This window comes from Bombyx mandarina, chromosome 15 (genome assembly GCF_030267445.1).
Source record: "Bombyx mandarina strain Sakado chromosome 15, ASM3026744v2".
NCBI lineage: Eukaryota > Metazoa > Arthropoda > Insecta > Lepidoptera > Bombycidae > Bombyx > Bombyx mandarina.
Window position 1 is genome coordinate 3,865,462 of NC_143221.1, and position 21,383 is coordinate 3,886,844.

The window sequence follows — 21,383 nt, forward strand, 5'->3', positions numbered from 1 at the left end:
GAAGAGTTCGACAAGCGAGCTAGCCCATAGACACAGCCCACTGAGTTTCTCGAGGGTTCTTCTCAGTGGGTCGCGATTCCGATCCGGTGGTAGATTCTGCGAAGCACTGCTCTTGCTAGGGCTAGTGTTAGGAAATTCTCTCAGGTTGAGCCCGTGAGCTCACCTACCCGTCCGGTCGTAGCTTGTATAGCCCCTTAGGCTATCAACGAATAGGTACGGAAAAAGCCACAACGACCGGTTCTGCGCTGCCATCATTCAGTGGATTCCCGCGAACTATTTACTTAAGACTCATTATTTGACAACAAATTTTACAATAAAATGTGTTTGAAAATTTTGTTATGAAATTTTAGCCATATCCACATAAATAACATAAGAAGTTATGTTGATTTTGTATTGAAGAAAAAAAGTCAAAAATATCTAAAATTTCTACTACTAGTCAACAAAAGAGGTGTCTCTATAACGATTTTTCCTGCAGAAATACCTACTAATAACCGCATTCATCACGCGTCTTTTTCATACGCGCCCTTGACATTGATTTATGCAAATATCAATACACAGTTAATGAATGCATTAGTCACAAACTCAGGTTGATAAAATTCATGGCCTATAATAATGTTAGTGGGCGATTTGAGAATGTATATAAATCTTTGTATTGACATTAGGGATGCATAAAGTATGAAGTCATAATACTGAGTGATGAATGACTTTGGTATGATTTTGCGGGTAAACCGTCGTAGTAAGATTAAGAAATGGAATATATAAACCGGTAACCGTACTCGTCGAACTCGACAAAGAGGTCGACGTGCAACCTAACCGCATCAGCCCGCTGAGTTTCTCGCCGGATCTTCTCAGCGGGTCGCGATTCCGATCCGGTAGTAGATTCATTCGCGAAGCAATTGCTCTTGAGTTGTTAGATCTCCTTCGGAGGCGCTCGGGCCGTTATTAGCAAATCCCACCACTCCTGGCTGAGTCTTTGCTCGCCCACCTGTCCTGGTGAAACTAGAAAGGCCTTCGGGCCACCAGTAGTCTTTCAATCATAGAAAAAAAAAGGAATATAAAAAAACTCGACCGAGTCTCCACATTACGTAAATTGAATTAAGTTCAATTTAATCTATGAATGGTAAAAGTTTGCACGTTTGGTGCTTAAACCTGTCTGTCATGGAAACATTATTCCAAACTTCGAAATTTTAGAATCAATACTCTCCGCATCACGTCAATCCAAATTACTCGCATTAACGCGGGAATTTGTGACCCACATACAGATTTACGGTCAACTAAACACAAATTGTAAAGTTTCATTGTGCTGTTTCCTTTAATAGTAATACTATTTAATGACAATCCATGGTCAATATTTTGTTCAATTTATACATATAAAATAAAAAAAACCAAGAGTTAATATTAATACCACATCAAGTAGTCTAGACATTGTAGTGTGGCGGGTAGCCATCATACAACGCAAGATAATTGACAGATGCCTGAATCTCGCTTACGACATTTTCAAGATAAAGCGCATATATACAAGTTCCGAACAACAACATTCGGACCGTCGGTCTACCGAGCAATGTCACCGCTCGGTGGAAGATCTTCCCTTTGTCGTTAAACATACCAAACTGGTGACCTGCGACGAGATGTGAACAACGCAACCTTCTGATTCATCTTCAGCGCATCAAAGAACGTCGGCTACCACAATCCCCGCATTCTCGCAGATAAAAGCACGTCATTGACAGTCGTCCCACAGCAAGCCAGCATCGCAGCCTCAACAGGACCATCGCAGCCGACTCACCGCGCTTCCTGGTCCTACGGCACGCAACTTCACTGCCTCATTACGCCGCTACAGTTCATCGCAGCCCACGACCGGATCATCAACGCTTGGGGTCACACATCTCCGGCGTGGCAGCTCTGCATCACATGGACTACGCACGACACGCACGCAACATTCAAGCTCAGTCTCGACTCACCGCAGACTTCGAGCAGCACTGGCGACAATCACGCAGCATTCAGCTCAGTTTCGACTCACTGCAAACTTCGAGCAGCACTGGCGACACGCACGCAGCATTCAAGCTCAGCCTCGACTCACCGCAGGCTTCGAGCAGCACTGGCCCTTGCAAGCTAATCTCAGCACGGACAACGCTAATTAAAAAAATGACACGACCTCCAGTCTCGGAGGGGAGTGATGTGGCGGGTAGCCATCATACAACGCAAGATAATTGACAGATGCCTGAATCTCGCTTACGACATTTTCAAGATAAAGCGCATATATACAAGTTCCGAACAACAACATTCGGACCGTCGGTCTACCGAGCAATGTCACCGCTCGGTGGAAGATCTTCCCTTTGTCGTATATATCTCCCCAAAGTAGGATAAACTAGTTTTTATATAAGTACTTTTTTAGTGTTATAAAATAGCTTTCTTCCGGTGAGACTCCTGGAGGATTGGTAAAGATGAAAAAGCTGCTACTTTCCCCTAGCACTGTCTGATATGCCATGAATAATTACATTATGTAAAATATTATTGAATTATTAATTTAAAAAAATATATATATATGTATATACCAATGTATTTTGGGAGAGTAATGATAATTGAGGTAAAGAAAACGATAGTGAATCACATATCTGTTAGAAAGTCACATATAAACAATATATTTCCAAAGCAGAGTACTATGACCCTAGTCAGTGGATACTTTATTTTTATTTTATTGCTGCTAATAACTCGTAATGTTCAGTATTTTCATTTTAGGTAACAAATACAATTCCATTCACAAATAATTAGTTTTTGAGATCTTTAGTAGTTTTATTTAAACGATATTTAACATTATTCACCTAGCACTCTTAAAATTGGATTCTAACAATGAAAAAATGTACAGACTAACATTAATTGTGGCTTTCGTCCACACTACAGCAACAGAATTCGTTCCTCAATTACTTCTCTTTACCCAACTCTTAAATTTTTACTACAATAGATCCTTACCTGCCGACAACTAATTTCCTTTAACTTGATGCCAATATTCCGCCGCAAGAAATGAATGTGTTGAGATCAAAGGATTGCGATTCTTAATCCTATACAATCCTCACAACTAGTATTTTTATTTATTCTTAATCACTTACCTGCTCTTTCAATACATTGTTCTGCACTGGAGCTCCATTAGAATCTCCCATTCTTGGTTCAGACTCACTATCAACTTCAAATATTTCTTGAAATAAATCAAGATCTTCTGGAACGTTGGCTTCAATATTGGCTTCTGGTCGAATAGAAAGTTCCTGGCTCACCAACTGACCATGACTTACACGGAGAGAACTTTGTAATGTTTCTGCTATGGCCTACAACAATGATAAAAATTACATATAGTATTATTAAATTATTTTCATTATTTTATTTTTAATAATTACGAGTACAGGTTTTGTTGCCAACAGTTTGTAGACCTGGTGTTGTATGCTTTTATGGCATTCACAATGAGTGATTTTTTATACTGTAGTAAAGGAAGAACAAAGGTCAGTATCAACTTTTATCACTCCACCTTTTTTCCTACTTGTCGCTGGTAGCCTAAGGGGCAATTCCAGCTACACCCGGAAGGGTAGGTAAGCTCATGGGCTCAACCTGAGAGAATTTTCTAACACAAGCCCTAGAAAGAGCAGTGCTTCTTGGAATCTACTACCGAATTGAGAGCCACTGAGAAAAACCTGCGAGAAACTCCAGGCATCTATGGGTTAGTTCGCTTGTCAAACTCTACGTCGTAATTAAAGAGTTCGACAAGAACGGTGACTGGTGCTTAAGAGTTCGACCAGGGGATCCGACAGGACATGTTTCGGGCGACGGCAGCTTAGCATTGCCCCGTCACAGTTGAATAAGACCACTTATACTGAATGATTTTCTCAGAATTAAATATCCTTATTTGTTTTAGAAAGGTCATTGAGAAGATTATCATATAAGATATCCAGACCTTGAATGTGAATATTTACAGCAACTTAGTAATAAAATATTATTCTTTATTAATTTTATTTCTGGAAATCAAAAAAATTTTATTTAAATCTTTGCTATTGTATATTGCTAGTGTATTTCTTAATAACTTATTTAATAGTATTGAATGTTTGTAAATTAAAAAATATATGTACCTCAATTAAATTTATTATTTTCTTTCATATTTTATATTAATCTTATATATGAGTCGACTATTATCAAAGGCGGCAATCTGACTTTTGGACAATGATTGGTAAATCAGAAAAACGAATTATTGACTTTGTATTCCTTTGGCAGTCACAAAACTCTTCGGAACGACATCTTAGATAAATAACAGGTTAACTATTAACCTTTATTTAATGCAGGTTTTGAACCGTATTCTTTGAAGGAGACGATTATATTCAAATAAATCTGTATTGACATATCAATAAAATTTTTTTGTCCAAATGTATAGATTGCCGCCTTTGATAATAGACGACTCATATATGGTTTATTGATGAAATAATAATTAAAACAATTTATATTCTTTAAAACAGTATTAAAAAAATTTATGTTCTCATTTCTATCATTAGAGTACAATTAAACAAAATGAACTAACGATTAGCATTCATTACTCTGAATTTAAAAAAAAAATTGTTTGCACTTACGTCGCTCAAAATGTCCTCCAAATCGCAAGAAACATTCGTACAAAGCACAGGTGAGGAACTTTGCGACCGTGAACGAACGGTAGAATAAACATCTACTGAATGCGAGACTTGTCTTGTCTGATATTCATTGAACTCCATTACTGCACGCTGTTGGGAAACATTAGAAAACCGCTAATAAAACAAACACTAACACCGTCTTTGAACATCAATAGCAGCGTACGTAAGAATCTCATTCATACCCATGGACGATTAGGTTCTCTTGCGAGAACAAAGCATTGTAGTTTTAAACAGACATACACTATATTTCCGAAATTTCTTTAAATTCTTCAGCCGTAAAATGCAAGTTATATTTTTCCAATTTTGATTTTTGATGGCTTGATTTCGAATTTGATTTGCTTGACTTTGACTTGACGCCTGACGGTTGACGCTTTTCACAGATTGAAATAGCATTAAAATTGTGTGTAATCTATGCCACCGATTTATCTTTAGTGAAATACGCACATGAAACATGTTCACGATTGACTTCCACGGTGAAGGAATACTCGTAACATTGTGTAATAAAAATTAAATCTGCAAAAATTACAGGTGATAGGACCTCTTGTGACTCCGCATGGGTAGGTACCACCGTCCTGCTTATTTCATCAGTGAATCTATAATGCGTTTCGGTTCGAAGAGAGGGGCAGCCGTCATAACTAAACTGAGACCTTAGAACTCATATCTCAAGGTGGAGGGCGGCAATTGCGTTAAATATATCTATGGGCTCCGGTAATCACTTAACAGCAGGTGGGCAGTGAGCTCGTCCACGCAATAAAAAAATGCATGTTTCATTTAGCTATTATAAAAAATGTATCAAAAAAAATACAAAATAAATCCTAATAACATAACTTACCTACAATTAGAAGTCAAATTATCACTGTCATGTTGGACAATTGTCAAATCCTAGTATAATCTATGCTGTCAAATACCAAGCGCTATCAACATCAACCGTTTATAAATTTGAATGTTGTGGAATTGTGATCTAAAGTCTATCTTTAGAAACTTTGAAACTGAAGTGAAATTTCATGAAAAAATAAAGACTATGGAAAATTCCATCAGTGAAAATGAAATACAACAATCGTTTCGCTCGCCACCACGACGGAGACGATCTACCTTCTTTGAGAGAAGGGAATCTATGGGTTTGTATTAATACTTACCGTTGCACCCTGTAGTGTCTAATAATTAGTTATTAAGTATATTTATTAAGTTATAATATACGATGCTTGTGTTTTAGCGCCACAAGGTGTAACAGAAAACTTGGAAACGATATCGTGCAAGAAAGATAGTTTGGAATCACTACGTACTCAGAACTTGAACAGGTAAACAATAACAATGAAGTCTTATGAATATTAATAATTCATTAAATTGCAGTGGTTATATCTTACTATCTATTTACAGTTACTACGAAAAACTGTTACTTGAAAAAGATCAGTGGAAAAAAGAAGTGAATGACAAGCGAAATAAATATCACGACTTAAGACAGTAAGCATTGACAATAAAGTAATGTTGCTAATTCCAAGTAATTCGGTCGACTAAATACCCATATGCTCTTTCATTTTTCAGGCAATTCCAAATCACTGTTAAGGCTCCTAGTAGATCCATCATGTCATACTCAGCCCTATCAAATGATGACATAGAATTTCTTAAAGCCAAACCCAACTTAAGTAAATTAATTGAAGCACAACAAAAACTTCACAAATCTGTCAAAGAAGTTATGGCACTTGTACATAGAACACAAGAACTTGATGATATTGTTCTTAGAAACAGTGAAGAAAAAGTAACCCAGATCACAGAATACATATTAGAAAATAGTACAGTAGAACCCTTTAGTCATTGACATTGCAAGAAGTTCACAATTAGATATTGTACCACTTCCAGAAACAGGTTTTGCTTGTTTTACCTTTTATTGGTATAATGTTAAAAAGTAAAATGTAAATTTTTTTATTTACTAATTCTTTAAAATTGCCGTTGCTTTGGTTTTAATTAACAGAATTCTTAGAATGTATATTGATGAGTAAGGGAGAGAGATAGTATTTATTGTTTACCTAAATTATAATATTAATCAGTTATTTAACAGAAAAAAAATCCATTATATTATTTTTATCAGACTTGATGTTTGATGATTACTTTAATAATGGTTAGTGTATTGCTGTTCTTGATTCCCTATACTTTATCTTAGGATCATGCCTACTACTGTACAAAATTGAATATCCAGTGTTTTAAGAATGTTATGGATTCATTCCACTAAATCGACTGTGAGAATGCATAGAAGCATATTATTGGTTCTGATGGCTATCTTATTAGAAGTAGAACTTATTAGTAGAAGAATGTAAAATCTCAGTGAGAGATAGCAGAGTCAAAAGTTTGGGACTATAATTTAAACTAGAATGACAAAAATTTAAATTATTTATGTGCAGTATACCTAGTCAGGTCATAAATTCTGTCACATGTTTAATGTAAAATAATTGAAACAAGTTTATTCATTATGTAACCATTCATATACCAAAATGAACTTAACAAAACAGATTCTTATGACACTAAAGTTTATTCAAAATGACCTCCATGATTTTGAATACAGGCCTTCAATCTGCGCGGCCAGTCGTCTATCGCAGCACGAACGAGGTCCATGTCAATATCGGCGGCTGCCTTAATCAAGGATGTCTTGAGTGACTCCAAATTGGGATGAGGCTTTGAGCACGCCTTTTCCTCCAAGTGTTGTCATATCTTGTAATCTAACGGATTCAAATCTGGACTGGAGGAGGGCCAGTCTTCGTGCCGGATGAAGTCGATTTCACGCGCCGCCAGCCAGTCTTGTGTGCTCTTCGCTCTATGAGCTGGCACCGAATCTTGTTGGAATACCCAGTGCCTGTTATTGAAAATGGTATGAGAAACAGGTTCCACAAGGTTCGTCAGGACTGTATTTTGATACACAACTGCATTCGTTTTTACACCTTTCTCACAAAAATGTATCTCTGTTAAGCCCCAATAAGAAACTCCCAACCATACCATGAGCGAGGATGGAAAATGACCTCGTTGGACACGCGGAATACGGTTGCTCGCTTCTTCACTACTGTGTGCGTACACCTTATCATTTTGTTTGTTGTAGCTCTCTTCTACGGTAAAAATATTTTCATCCGAAAAAAGAATTTCCCGATTTTTTTTCCCGCATACTGCTTCAACAAAGCGCGGCATCTCTTCAGTCTCAGGTCCATTAGACGAGCATTCAAACGATGTCCTGTTTTTCTTCGATATGCCCGAAGCCCTAAGTCTTCATTTAACACCCTTTTCACCGTGGTTCTGCTTAACCCCATCTGAAGGGCCAACAGTTTCTGCTTACGTTTGGGATTTCTTTGAATTCGCGCCTTCACAGCTTTTATCACTGCTGGAGTCCTAACAGACCGAGGGCGACCACTTATTGACCTGTCATCTACACTAGTCTTCATTGTATCGTTTGATGGTACGATAAACGAATCTTTTGGTTATATTCAAATTTTTCAGTATGTTAAAAATTTGAATTGGCGCGTAACCGCAACGATGCAACGCAATAACTGCAACACGGTCTTCTTTAAGCGTCCACTCCATATTTAAAAATGAGTAAAATTCTAAAAGTATACATTTTCATTTTCATGAACAATTCGAAATTCGAATTCAATAAACTTTTTTGTGGCCAGCATTCTAAAAGAAAAGTTTTTACTGTGTGACAATACTTATGACCTGACTAGGTATAAATGAAATCATAATTCAATTATTTGATTGTCAAATTTTTAAGATCACAAGGAAATATTTTCTTGTTTGTTCTTGTAGAAATATTTGTTCTTTCACATCCTATTTAACTGACCGTCAAGAAATTTTGCATACACAGTCATAGTCAGGGGCATGGAATAAAAAGAAGAAAAATGGATATAATGGATAAGCTTTTGGCTCTTAAATTGAGATTTTTGTGGAATGTTTAAGTTATATTATAATAAGCGTTTAATGGAATAATTGTTTGACGTCATCCTGTCTCCATTTTATCATTATACTGCTTGCCCATAGAGCAGAGTTTGTCCATATTAACACCAATCAACCACTGCATTCATCGACAGCTTAGTTCTATAGCTTATTGTAGCACATACCTAGCACCGTAAGAGTAATTAACTTTCCTGTAGTTTCCTGATCTTCTATGACATGCTATTCTTTAAATGATTTTTGAGGAGAGACCTGAGGATAGGCAGCGGCATGATGGTGTTTTCGGTATTGATATGTCAATAAGCTATGATGACTACTTACAAAATTTACAACTTAAAAAATCTTAGAAACATATGGTAATATGTTTTTATTAGTAACAAGTAGACGGTCCACTTGAAGAAGAGTGATTACCATTGATCATGTATGTCAGAGAAAACCAGAGTCAGAGCATAGCTGCTCTCTACTGATATAATAGAATAATAGGTTATAACATTGTGTAAATAGTATTAAATTTCAACTGTACATAGCTTGTTCGTTGCCAATAAGCAAATTTATACAAAATAATAAAATTGTAAATATATTATTAATTACATAAAAATTAACAATAAATGTTACTAAGCATAAATATTTGTTTCATATATTTTTCAAGGTTTTTTTTATAATTATTATGTATCTATCTGTAATGAAAGGTTTATAAATATTGATCTTATCGCTAATCAAATGACAAATAAAAAACTATATTATTATAAATTACTATAATCAATTTATTAAATTTCATTTGTAATTCATATTTTAGCACAATACACAATTTCATTTACATATATGTATTAATCATTTTATACATTTACATTCAATCTCATACAATAAATAAATCTATGGTAATTGCCAAATAAAATACTAACTATATTTTGTAATATATTTATAATCTTTGATACGTAAGAAAGATTTAATTCAACAAGTTTCGTTAATCGATTTTTTCATATGTAGCCATAAAACATAACGTAGCCATAGAAATATCACTGCCAATTGCTCTGCATATCAATCAAATATCAAGTTAAAGAGTCAAATTATTACAAATTAGTAGGTACTCAATTATAAAACCAAACATGTAGTTTGTAAACATGAACACTAATATGGATACTTAACATTTCTTAATATAACAAGAAAAAAATTTTTAAGCCATCTTTTGCAATTACCATAGATAACGATGACAATTTTTTAATAGTACTAAAATAAAATCATTAGTTTAGCTTCTATGGCATTGAATGTTTTTTTAAGGCTAAAAATTACAAAAAGTCAGGACAACTTGTTTGAATTAATTCGGTTAGGTATATCGATATTTCGATTGCATATTATTTTACAATAAATTGTAAATGAATTATTCGATCGTTATTTTCACAATGTAATTCTCGCATAATGGACTAGATATTGAACGCATTAAAATACTTTTTCTTAATCGCAATACTAACATACATACAGCACAAATTTTAGTTCCATAGTATTTCAGCTAAGATGTTTAGTGTGGAAGCTTCTTCGAGTTTGCGATTTCTTTTCTTTAGATATTTTGTACTCACGTCTACAAGAACTGTTTAGTAAATCTAATATTGTATTGACTTTCTCAACAATTTCCTTAGCTGTTTCGTGATCACTTTCAAAATCATGATATTTGTAGGTTGTGTGCAAATGAGAGTATCCTGCATGTTCTGAAATATTTAAAATACTAAGTTACATAACCCAGGAATTGATGAAAAACTGGGATAAGGCAGTGGGCAAGGAAGTCGAGGAAGATATTTAACACAACAATAAGGCTCCTATTCTAAGTAACCTTTAGCAAGTAAAATTTATTAATGCACGCATTTAGATGTGAGCTTGAAATCCAAATTGTTTTGTATAAAGATTGTTCTAAATTTCAAATTTGGAGAAGAGGGCTGGATGGTATTTAACGTGTGAACTTCTAACAAGCCGGTAATTACCTTTTTTTTTTTTTTTGGGTATAAGGCCGAACCTCCTACGAGGTCCCCGCGCAAAAGGGGCGCGCGGGGTATGTGAGACTCAACGATCTGCATGGTGTTGTGAGCAGACCGCGGGCCCAAGGATTTTCGAGCCCACCCACTAAACGACTCCCCTGCACTCTTACACCCGACGTCCGATCCCCTCCGAGGTCAGAACCCGGATGAGGTAGGGGGACTACCGCGGTCAACACTACAACCAGACGGCGCGGCTCACCCCAAGGACGCCCAGCCGACGGAGCCTTCGAGGCGAATCGAAGGCTCTGAAACGTCGGCCGTCTCGGTACGGCAGCCCGTCGGGCCGCCCAGACGGTGCCGCTGGTGTCCCGGAATACCCCGCTGGACCAGAACCAGCCTGCCGGGTCGGGACGCGATACACCGTCGACCGGTCGCTCTAATCACTCTACGGCAGCGCGCTAGAGTGCTGGTAGCGCGCCGCGCGGCCTCACCCCCTCAGGTCGCCCCTTGACCTTCACCGGGGGGAGGCCGCCACCTACAGGGGCCGGGACGTACGGGCGTATTCCCGCCTCCGGCCCCCGGCTCGACGGCGACGGATCGGTGCGGAAAGGGAAGAGCTCTCCCTCTCTCGCTCCGCCGCCTCCTTCTGCGAGATGGTGGACTCGCAGAAGTCGAGCATCGCCTTCCAGGACGCGTCGCTGCCGAGCATCGTAGCCACGACGCGCGGCAGCGAAAGGTCCTCTCCAATGAAAGCTGGTAATTACCTACCATTTACGGTTTTTTTTTTATTTGCAGGTTTGATTTTTAACATAACATTCCTTCGTTATTCGTGAACACGTCATAAGTTTTAGTTTAATAGTAAGGAGTAGTTTAGTTGTGCCCCTCATCTGCCCAAAATGGCTATTATAAAGTGCGGAATTCGCGTGATGTGTGTGATTGTGATGTCTATGGGCTACAGAAATTATTTAATATTAGCTGGGCCATGAGCTTGTAAACCCATCATACGAGTTACCTACGAGAGTGGCACCGAAAAGTTTTAGATTATTAAAAAAACTGCGGCGTTAATTTTTTTTTTTTTTTGTTTATAAAATTAATCTCAAGATATTGCTAATGAATATACAACCGCTCTAAAAAGCAGTGGACCCACTCTTCTGTAAGGGCCTTCTAAAAAGGTTATTATGTACTATTATTAGACATTGAGAAAACACAAAGAGTAAAAAATACAACCGTTTTTCTAGATTTTGCCAGAAGTTGTCTTTTTTGTGTGGTGGTAAAAAAGAAATGTACAATTTAGCATTTACTCCATTTGTTGTATACTAATATCTATTATTTCGAATTGATTGCAATTCAAACTGCAGAAATAGTGAAGTTCATAGTATGATTTTACTCTTTATACTTTACCTGATGCGTTTTTATCTGAGACTGAATTATTTTTCTGACTTGGCGAGTAAACTATTCTGAACGTAGTCCTGTATCCTCGTGTTTCAAGGATTTGACACCAAGCTACAGACTCTATGCTGTGTAAAAAATATTTTGACCTAGAATTTGACTGAAAAGCCCAAAAAATATATGTGAATATACTTTGAATTTAATAACAGATCTACATTTCTATTGTTATTATTGCAGGGAAGATTTCTGCCATGATACTGTGGGGATGGTTAAACGACAAAGGGAAGATCTTCCACCGAGCGGGTGATATTGTTCGGTAGACCGACGGTGTCCGAATGTTGTTGTTCGGAACTTGTATATAAGCGGTAGGCAGCGGCTTGGCTCTGCCCCTGGCATTGTTGAAGTCCATGGGTGACGGTAACCACTGACCACCAGGTGGGCCGTATGATCGTCTGCCTACAAGGGCAACAAAAAAAAATAGATATGCAAGCTTATCTTGAAAATGTCGTAAGCGAGATTCAGGCATCTGTCAATTATCTTGTGTTTTTTTTTTTCATACTTAAGCTGATAGCCTTTAGAGGCTATTTCAGCGGAACCTTAACTAGTAGGTGAGCTCACGGGGCTCAAACCTGACGAAGTTGCTAACACGAACCCTAGCAAGAGCCGTGCTTCGCAGAATCTACCACCGGATCTGAAACGCGACCCACTCGCGAGAAACTCAGTGGGCTGTGTCTAAGGGTTAATTTACTCGTCGAGCCCTTCGTCGCAAGCGACGGGTTCGACGAGAACGGTGGCCGGTGCTTGAGGTACCTAAAAGTACCGTTAGTGGATCGGGAGGATCCGAGATGACGTGTTTGGGGCGACGTCGACTGCTTTCCATTCTGTCCGCAGGATCGGGAATGTAGTTACCGGCGGCTACGATGAGAGGGTTCTTGTGTCGTGCCGCTTTATGGAAGTGGAATCTTACGTTGTATGATGGCTACCAGCCTCAAAACCATCAATGGCAATTTTGGTTACATCCTACATTCCTTTAATTACTTAAATTCTATTCTTTAATAAATTTACTTTTCAGTTGCAACAGTCTACCTTCTATTAAATTTATGGCTCACCAGAACAAAGAAAAATACTCGAGTATCATAGCTACTACTTACCCAAAATACATGTTTATGAGTAACTAAAGGTTCAATTTCTATTCTATCTAATGAGATGCCAAGTTGTACAGAAGTATTAGTTCGTACTTTCCTTAATAATTGCACTTTATATGATTTATACTGTGGTGCTTCTGTGGCCATTATATGACACTGAATCTTTTCTAGGTTTGCATCTTCACTGCTTTTTTTCTCTGAAAATTTAGATCCATTCATTTTACTTAATAACTATACTGAGACCTTCTAACTTATATCAAAAGGTGGGTGGCGCATTTACGTTGTAGATGTTTATGGGCTTCAGTAACCACTTAACACCAGGTGGGCTGTGAGCTCGTCCAACCAACTAAGTAATAAAAAAAAAAATTGTGATTACTTAACTTTTTAAAGTTTATGTATGGTCTTATCTATCAAACTGTAGCTTTTTCTAGAACAGCAAGAAGATTATTGAAAGATTAATCAATTTAAACAAAATAAAAGAACAATATGCTAACCTTCATTAACAGCCCTTAATGCACTTATAACAGCTTCTGAAGTTTGACTTCCACCTGTATTGTGTCTAGATGGATTATTGTGACTTTGTCCAGAGTCTGTCATCTTGGGAAATAAATGAAACACATGACCGTCATCGGGCATTGGGATTGGAGGACTGTTAAATGATTTCTTGTTTTTTAACTCAATAAGTCCTAAACATGTGAAGCCAAACTTTGAGCATGGTTCGTTGGCATCGAGGCATGGGAACGCCCAGTCAACTTCTCCATCATCTTCCGCTATACAAAGTCCATATTCATGCACAGAGCCAAGACTAATTTCGGGATGTTCAATGCTGTAATGAAAAATAAACATTAAAAAATGTAATAGTCATGTGTCCTGGTATGAAGGATAGCTAAGCCTCATATATCAAGTAGGCTGGTGTCATTCATATTTTTAAGCCGGTAAGAGCAACGCCATCTATTGTCGAATAGCAGAAACGAATATCACTCGAGAAGTACAATGCTATCAGCTATCAAATAGCAGAAACATATATCTGGCCTTATTGATAATGTTCTCGATTATTCTAGGATATCGTATCGACTATAACAGCGTTGCAGCGATGGTACGGAGGCAGTTAGTAATCGTAACTACTCAAAGCGTAACAGGGAATGGATTACCTGCAGTGAAATGGAAGAAGTGAATTACGAGTTGTAAAGTGTTCTAAGAATGTTCTAAGTGTTAAATACAGTTTTAAGTTGTACTTTGGTGGAACTTTTATTTATCCCGGACCCCAGAGCATAACAATATACAATTACACAATGACTGAAAGCTCATTCACCCTACACATAACATACATCTACACATAAAGAAAAATTAGAAATTATTTTTAATGTCACCTGTATTTATAGCATGTAAAACCAATCAAATCTTTGATCTTGGCACTAGCAATCACACACACAACTAATGGATAATTTTGATGTTTTTCCGAGAGCATTGTCATAAAGATCTTAAAGCATTTCGTTTGTAATCCTAGTTGTGCTGTGCCATCAAACTTTCCATACTCCAGATACTGACGATGAGGTAGATCTGGGCAGTTCTCTAGCTGCTGAGCCAATAACGACTTTTGTTTTTCTGGAGGTTTAACTTCGACTGTAGGGAATAACTCCATACATTGCTCCTTGCTCAGTGGTGATGAATCTTCCCACTTAATTACTTTAATTTTGGCTGCCTTTTTTAATGCCTGCTCCTTTTTGTCTAACCATTGTGATGTGTTTGATCTCTGCCTAGAACATACATTTTTTTGGTGAAATTTTCAGACATGGATGGCTTTACCTTTTTTTTTTAATGTTTTGTATGTAAAAATTGTGTGTAAAAAAAAGTAATGTAAAAATTTTAATTTTAAATAAATTTAACAAAAAATTTAGTTTTAATTTTCCCACTGTCCACCTGACTAGTGAAACACAATTGAAGGCTTGATTGTATCGAGATCGTGGTTTGTTCTCTACTAGCAGGTAGCTATGACAACAATTAAGAAACAAGAGAAAAAAAAGTAAAATTGTATCTTATGATTAATAGACAGACTTTATAATTGAATCTGATTTATGAGTTTCGTCGTTTTAATGAATTAGATGAACGACATTTCAAACCTGCAAGACAACATTATACAATAAAATTTTAAAAATCTCAACTATACAGTTCTTAATGTTGGACGTACCTGTAACCTCCAAACTCTTCATATCGAACATAGCTACTACCTAAGGGATCTTCATCTTCACTTTCATCAATATCAGGATATGGTTCAAATTGAGTGATAATTTCTCTTTCGAAATCTTCACAAGAGTCTCCACCTTCCCTTATTTTACTACTTCCAGGCTGAAGCGCTCGAGCTTCTTTTATTCTTTTTTTTTCTTCTAAACCCTTAATCTGGAAGATCTTAGAAAAATCTTCACCTGCCATAACAATTTCACATAGGCCTGTGTCGTCAGTAGCTATGAAGGCATCTCTAATGTTTTTCAACAGCCAAATTTTGTTGTCGTATGTGGCCATTTTTTCTTAAATAAGATTCATATCCTCTTAATGAAATATATAATAATAACGCATCATGCGCCACGGCCAAAACATGTTTTGCAAAATTTTGAAGTGATATGTTTGATGTTTTGAATTTTGATTTAAACAGATTTTTTTCACTTCATTTTCGGTCAAGGGCTACAGGACCTTACAGGCCATGTAGCATAATATGGACATAAATGACTCTTTGCCCACTCTAATGTAAATTAATATGTCACTCTCACTATCATTCTTTTATTTAATTTATTTTTATTCTATAAAATACTTTATAAGAAGTACTTTATCATTATTTTTTGTTGATGTTGTAGGCAGACGTGCATACTGCCCTTCCGATGGTTAGTGGTTATTGACGCTGACGAATGTCTACTATTCGATATAGAGTAATAAAGATACAGCCAAGTCGTTGCCTACTGCAAAATTTTCTAATCTAGGTAGTGTCTTGTGAGTTCGCGCGGGCAGACACTAGCACCTTGCCTGCTTCTGCGGTGAAGCAGTAATGCATTTCGGTTAGTTAGAATAACCTTCGCCGCAATGTTTGGTCACCTGTTTTCTTCCAAAATATTGTCTATCTATTTTTGTATTTCTTTGCCTATTTATCTGCACAAATGAAACAACACCTACCTAAGTACCTACTAGGTACCGTACCTAAATAGAAAAAACCTTGAAAACAACAACAGAAAAAAGCTCTTTATTTTAAACACATTCAATAAACTTTATTAACGAGTTACATATAACTGGATTTAAATATAGGATTATTAAATATTAATTTTGGTTAAATTTGTGCACATTTACGGCAAATTGAATTTTATTGTCTAAAACATTATATTTTGGTAAGTCAATTATTTTTATATATTGTGACCTAACTACATAGGCTTTAAGCTGTCCAAATTGCAACAATTCTATAAAATTTGAGTCATTAATGGATAGATTTTACGATATATAAGATGGGTCAACGTTTCAACCCAATTAAAGAATATAGGTATCATTCAAATCGTTTCTTCCGCATGTAGTACAAGATGAGTGTGTCGTGTAATATTCGATGAAAAATTCTGAAGATTATGTGCAATTACAACAGATTGATCTGTTTTATTAACTTTTAAATAATATTACGTAAAATATATATAAGATTATTAGGTATGTTGTTTTATTTATATGTATTATATGTTTATTAAAATAAAACTTCAATGTGTTGCTTGTTATTTCGGACAAAGAAACGACATTTAAAGTTTATTTATAATCTAGTTAGAAATTATTTTTCATAAAATTTTATACAATGACATAATATTTATCTGTCAAGGCTTCTCCACTTTACAGCACATGCGCGGACGTTCCGGCACATGTCGACAGCGCATGCGTGACATAATTAAAATTAAAGAAAGGAATAACTTTCTTTACATCTCCCCTCTTAAAGTAGAAAATTCACACAGAATTTTCTTTAAATTAATTCTTTTTCAATTTCCTCATCTTCATTTTCTTCTTTTACGACAGGAACTGGAATAAGTTTTGTGATATGAAATAGGTTTGATTCTGTTTTTTTATGACCTGTATCTATTCTATATATTGACTTTGAAATTTTGTTTATAATTTTAAAAGGTCCGATTTTCAGTTCATCCAATTTTTTTCTGTTAAGCTTGTTTCCATTTTCCACATACACCATATCTCCTACATTAAATTCATAGTATTTCCGATTTTTGTCGAATAGTGTTTTATTATAGTCATGAGATTTTATTGTATTCTCAAGTGCGATTTTTCGGTCATTAATCCAATCATTATTGGATTTTCCTTGCTTTAATTCATTTGGTACGACAGTAACATCCGTTCCATATAAAAGATAACTTGGTGGATAGCCAGTGACTGAGTGATTAGTATCATTATATTTATTTGCACATTCCTTAGCTATTGTGGTCCAAGCTCTTTTTTTTTATTTTCATTTATTGTACATCTGATCTTATTTATTAATGTCTGATTTAGCCTTTCGTTCAGGCCATTAGAGAATGGTGCATTTACGGCTGTAAAGACTAACGTTATTTGTTTATCTTTTAGGAATTCCTTAAATTCTTTTGAATTAATTCCGGGGTATTGGTCCGTGAGAAGTATTCCAATATCTTCAGTTTCTGTTATATTTGTAATTAGTTTAATAAAATCATTAGCGTTCTGGGTTTTTGAAGTTAATATGAAAGCATATCTTGTAAAGTGATCCACTAACAGGTGTAGATATTTCTTTGACGATCTTGAGCTTCCAAAACCTCCAATGGTGTCTATAGAGATTATTTCAAATGGCTTTTTAGCTGGGCCTAGATGAGACATAAAACCAAATTTATCATGACTTCTTGATTTATTTTTAATACAAGTTTCACAGCTTCTACTAACTTTCTTAATATTGTTCATCAAATTTTTGGCCGTATAGTGTGGACTTATTGTCTTCTGCATTTGACCTATTCCGATGTGGCAGAAGTTTTTATGTACTTCTTTTAGGAGTTTGATACTAAATTCTTCTGAAATAATAATTTTTTCTCTTTTTCTGACCTTTCTTAAGTATACTTTGTTTTTTTCAATTAATTTATTTTTATTTCTTTGTATATCTTCATTTTTATTTTGATCTATTAAAATATCTTGTAATTTAACCAAGTTCACAACTTTTAACAGTTCATCTGTATTTTTGTCCGATTCTAATACTGGATTCCTGCTCAGACAATCTGCTTCCAAGTTTTTCTTTCCTGGAGCATATTTTATTTGAAACTCATATTGCGATAGATAATATGTTAAATCCCCTAACTCTTCGTCTGTTCTAGATTTCAAATTCATGTTTTCTAGTGGTTTGTGGTCTGAATAAACTGTGAATGATTTACCTATCAACCAGTATTGCCAGTATCTCACAGCTTCTTTGATAGCAAAGCATTCCAAGTATATTGCTTTTTTTTTCTTTTGAGATTCATTAAGCTTTTTAGAAAAATAAGCCACTGGTTTTTCTGTTCCATCAGTCTGTCTTTGTTTCAATATAGCTCCAATACCTTCTAAAGAAGCGTCTGTATATATAATTATTGGTAAATATGGATCAAAAATTTCAAGAATTGGTTGGGAGCATAGCAAGGTTTTTACAGTCTCAAATGCTTCTTGGCATTTATCAGACCAAATGAATTTTTGGTTTTTTTTTAGTAAATTATGTAACGGGTCTAATATTTTTGCACGGTTTGGTATAAACCCATGGTAAAAGTTAATTTTTCCTAAAAATTGTCTAATATTTTTCTGTGTTCTTGGAACAGGAAAATCCTTTATTGAAATCAAATTATCATTTACTGGTTTAATGCAATTTTTTTGAATTATATGACCCAAGTATTTTACTGAATCAGAAGCAAATGTGCATTTAGTAAATTTTAACCTGAAACCTTCTGTTTTGATTGCTTCAAAAAGTTGTGTAAGATGGTTAATGTGATCAGAAAAGGTTTTTGAAAATATAAGAAGATCATCGATAAAATTAACTTTAAAATCCGTCAATTTATACTTTCTAAGTATATTATGAAGTATTCTTTGAAAAATGGCTGGAGACGTTTTTAATCCGAATGGTAAACAAGTCCACTGATAATGCCCATCTTGGGTTACGAATCCTGTCTTATTTTTGTCTTCAATTCGTAGAGGGATCGACCAAAATGCAGAATTAATGTCTAGCGTTGAAAAAAAATTGCAATTCCTGGTCTTTAAAATTAGATCTTCAATTAAGGGAAATGGTTGAGCTTGAGGTACTACTATTTTATTTAACTCTCTAAAATCTATACATAACCTAGATCTTTTATTTTCTTCTTTTTTAAATGCTAATGTTACAGGTGCAGCGAAAGGACTGTAGGATTCTTCTATCAGCTTATTATCTAGTAATTTTGCTATTTGTGTTTCTATCTCTTTTTTATCTTCTATAGTGCACCTGTAGGGCCTCTTGCTACAATATCTATCCATTACTAGTCGATTCTCGCTTCATACCCGTTAACAGTACCAACATCGTATTTATCTTTCGCAAAAACTGATTTATATTTATCAACCAGTGTATTTATTTCCGATCTTTGATATCGATCAAGATGATTTAATTTAATTTTAAAATTTTCTTCTTTTACATGTTCATTAAAATTTATTTTGTGTTCTTTTGTCGAATTATTGCTATCTTTATTATTTATTTCAATGTTTGCCTTTTCATGAGTTGTATTTTCTTCTGTTTTATTATTTAGGTAAAATTTCTGTGTTATTTCTAGATCTTCATTTTGTATTAGTTTAAAATCTTTTATTAAGTCTAATCCAATCAGAAAATCATATTTGAAGTTTGGTTCATCAATTATGTATACATCAGCATTTTTTTCCAATTCAAAGATTTTTATTTTTAAGGTTGTCAAACCACTTGTTTTTTTAACACCATTAATTGTTACTAAATCTGCTTCATTCAAACTGTTTCCTTTTCCTTTTAACTTTAGTATTTTTGAATTAATTAGAGAAACATTTGAACCAGAATCATAAACCCCATATATTTCTAGTTTATCATTCAATAGTAGTTTGACATTAATTAATGGTGTTACTATTCGTTTTTTTGATTAGTTTCGTTTAACTCTGCTTCTATCACCGAATTGTTTACATGCTTAATGAAATTTTTCTTTAGTTTTTCATCTTCCTTGGCTCTAAACCAACACGTGGACTCAGGGTGATAACGAGAACCTTTATTCAACTTTTCACAAATCTTGCATACATATTTTTCTTCATTTCTATTATTAGTTCTCATATTTTCATTTTTCATTATAGGCATATAGCTTTTTTTATTTACCAAATGTTCATACTTACTCACTTCATTAAACAAATCCACTGTATCTTTTAATGTTTCTCTATTAATCCTATTTAGTATGAATTCTGGTAAACCAGCTGCTACTAGATCCACTAGTGTATCTGTGTCAATTGTTCTTCTCATATCCAATAACAGTTTTTCTTTTCTCATGGCGTAATCCAATAATGAACCATCCTTATATTTAAAGAATAGTGCGTATCTAACTGGGTTCCAGCCTTTGTTTGCAAAAGATTCACAGAATTTGTTTTTCCAAGTTGACCATTCCGAATTCATTGTCAATTTTATTACCATTGAACTATACCAGTCCACACAAGCCTTATCCATAAACAATCTAAGTATTTCAATTTTCTTTTCATCCTCTGTTACATCAAAGCGTTTACATTCACTCTCAAAAATATCAATCCATTGGTTAGCATTAGAATGTTTACTTGTAAATTTTTCAATTACAAACTTTTCTGCAATTTTTGTCAAGTTTTGTTCTTTAACTTCCTGTGTATTTTGTACAAATTTCTCAAACAATTTTTCCAGCGTACCGGTTTCTGTTTGATATGCAACAGAATTTTTTTCTTGGTTTATTTCTTCTAAATATTGATTCTCAAATTGTAAATTATCGTCTTCATCTATGTATATTTTATTGAGTTCATCTGTCATTGTAATCCAAACCCTTCTGACCTGGTATCGTTTTTTCAAACTATTTTTCACCTTATTGTAAGCGGCTGTTTTCAATATTTCCTTATGATAACTAATTGCTTGTAGCTCTTCAGGTATTGAATAGACTTTATTATCACTTGTGGTTATTGAGGTAAGCGAAAGAATATTTAATTTTCCATCACTTCCAGGCAATAGTGTAAATTCAAAACGTAGTTTATCCATCTTTGATTATAGTTTATGAACAAAAATGTCGTTTTATAAGATTATTAGGTATGTTGTTTTATTTATA

The 21,383-nt window shown here is 35.0% G+C and overlaps 4 protein-coding genes and 1 pseudogene across 9 annotated transcripts in view; 2 read left to right on the top strand and 3 right to left on the bottom strand.

Moving 5' to 3' along the window:
- Window positions 1–5,022, bottom strand: part of GAPcenA (GTPase activating protein and centrosome-associated) — a 40,250-nt gene extending 35,228 nt beyond the window's left edge. For all 4 annotated transcript variants that reach the window (XM_028177749.2, XM_089732883.1, XM_028177748.2 and 1 more), the window contains exons 1-3: window positions 4,841–5,022; window positions 4,602–4,748; window positions 3,105–3,317 (exon numbers count right to left, since the gene is read on the bottom strand). In XM_028177749.2, the coding sequence (XP_028033550.2) occupies window positions 3,105–3,317; window positions 4,602–4,739 (351 nt within the window). In that variant the 5' untranslated portion in view covers window positions 4,740–4,748; window positions 4,841–5,022. The remainder of the gene's footprint in view (window positions 1–3,104; window positions 3,318–4,601; window positions 4,749–4,840) is intronic.
- The window catches only part of LOC114245471 (dynein light chain Tctex-type protein 2B), a 42,428-nt gene that overhangs the window by 14,310 nt on the left and 6,735 nt on the right, over window positions 1–21,383 (top strand). Inside the window, exon 1 of one of the 3 annotated variants that reach the window (XM_028177648.2) lies at window positions 16,071–16,457. The exons of 1 other annotated variant lie outside the window; for it this stretch is intronic. The gene's annotated coding sequence lies outside the window, so the exon portion shown is untranslated. Of the gene's footprint in view, window positions 1–16,070; window positions 16,458–21,383 lie in introns of those variants that run through there. One more of the 3 variants, XM_028177649.2, reaches the window with a different exon arrangement.
- LOC114245536 (uncharacterized) lies at window positions 5,543–9,210 on the top strand. The gene is made up of 4 exons (XM_028177739.2): window positions 5,543–5,776; window positions 5,872–5,956; window positions 6,036–6,119; window positions 6,201–9,210. The coding sequence occupies exons 1-4, from the start codon at window positions 5,602–5,604 to the stop codon at window positions 6,472–6,474; spliced, it is 618 nt and encodes a 205-aa protein (XP_028033540.2). The 5' UTR covers window positions 5,543–5,601; the 3' UTR covers window positions 6,475–9,210.
- Sin1 (SAPK-interacting protein 1) lies at window positions 9,326–15,730 on the bottom strand. The gene is made up of 6 exons (XM_028177688.2): window positions 15,275–15,730; window positions 14,457–14,843; window positions 13,581–13,912; window positions 13,093–13,283; window positions 11,954–12,101; window positions 9,326–10,288 (listed from the first exon to the last, which is right to left on the bottom strand). Exons 1-6 carry the CDS (start codon window positions 15,604–15,606, stop codon window positions 10,089–10,091), a joined length of 1,590 nt encoding a protein of 529 aa, XP_028033489.2. The 5' UTR covers window positions 15,607–15,730; the 3' UTR covers window positions 9,326–10,088.
- Window positions 16,817–21,350, bottom strand: LOC149501418 (uncharacterized; annotated as a pseudogene).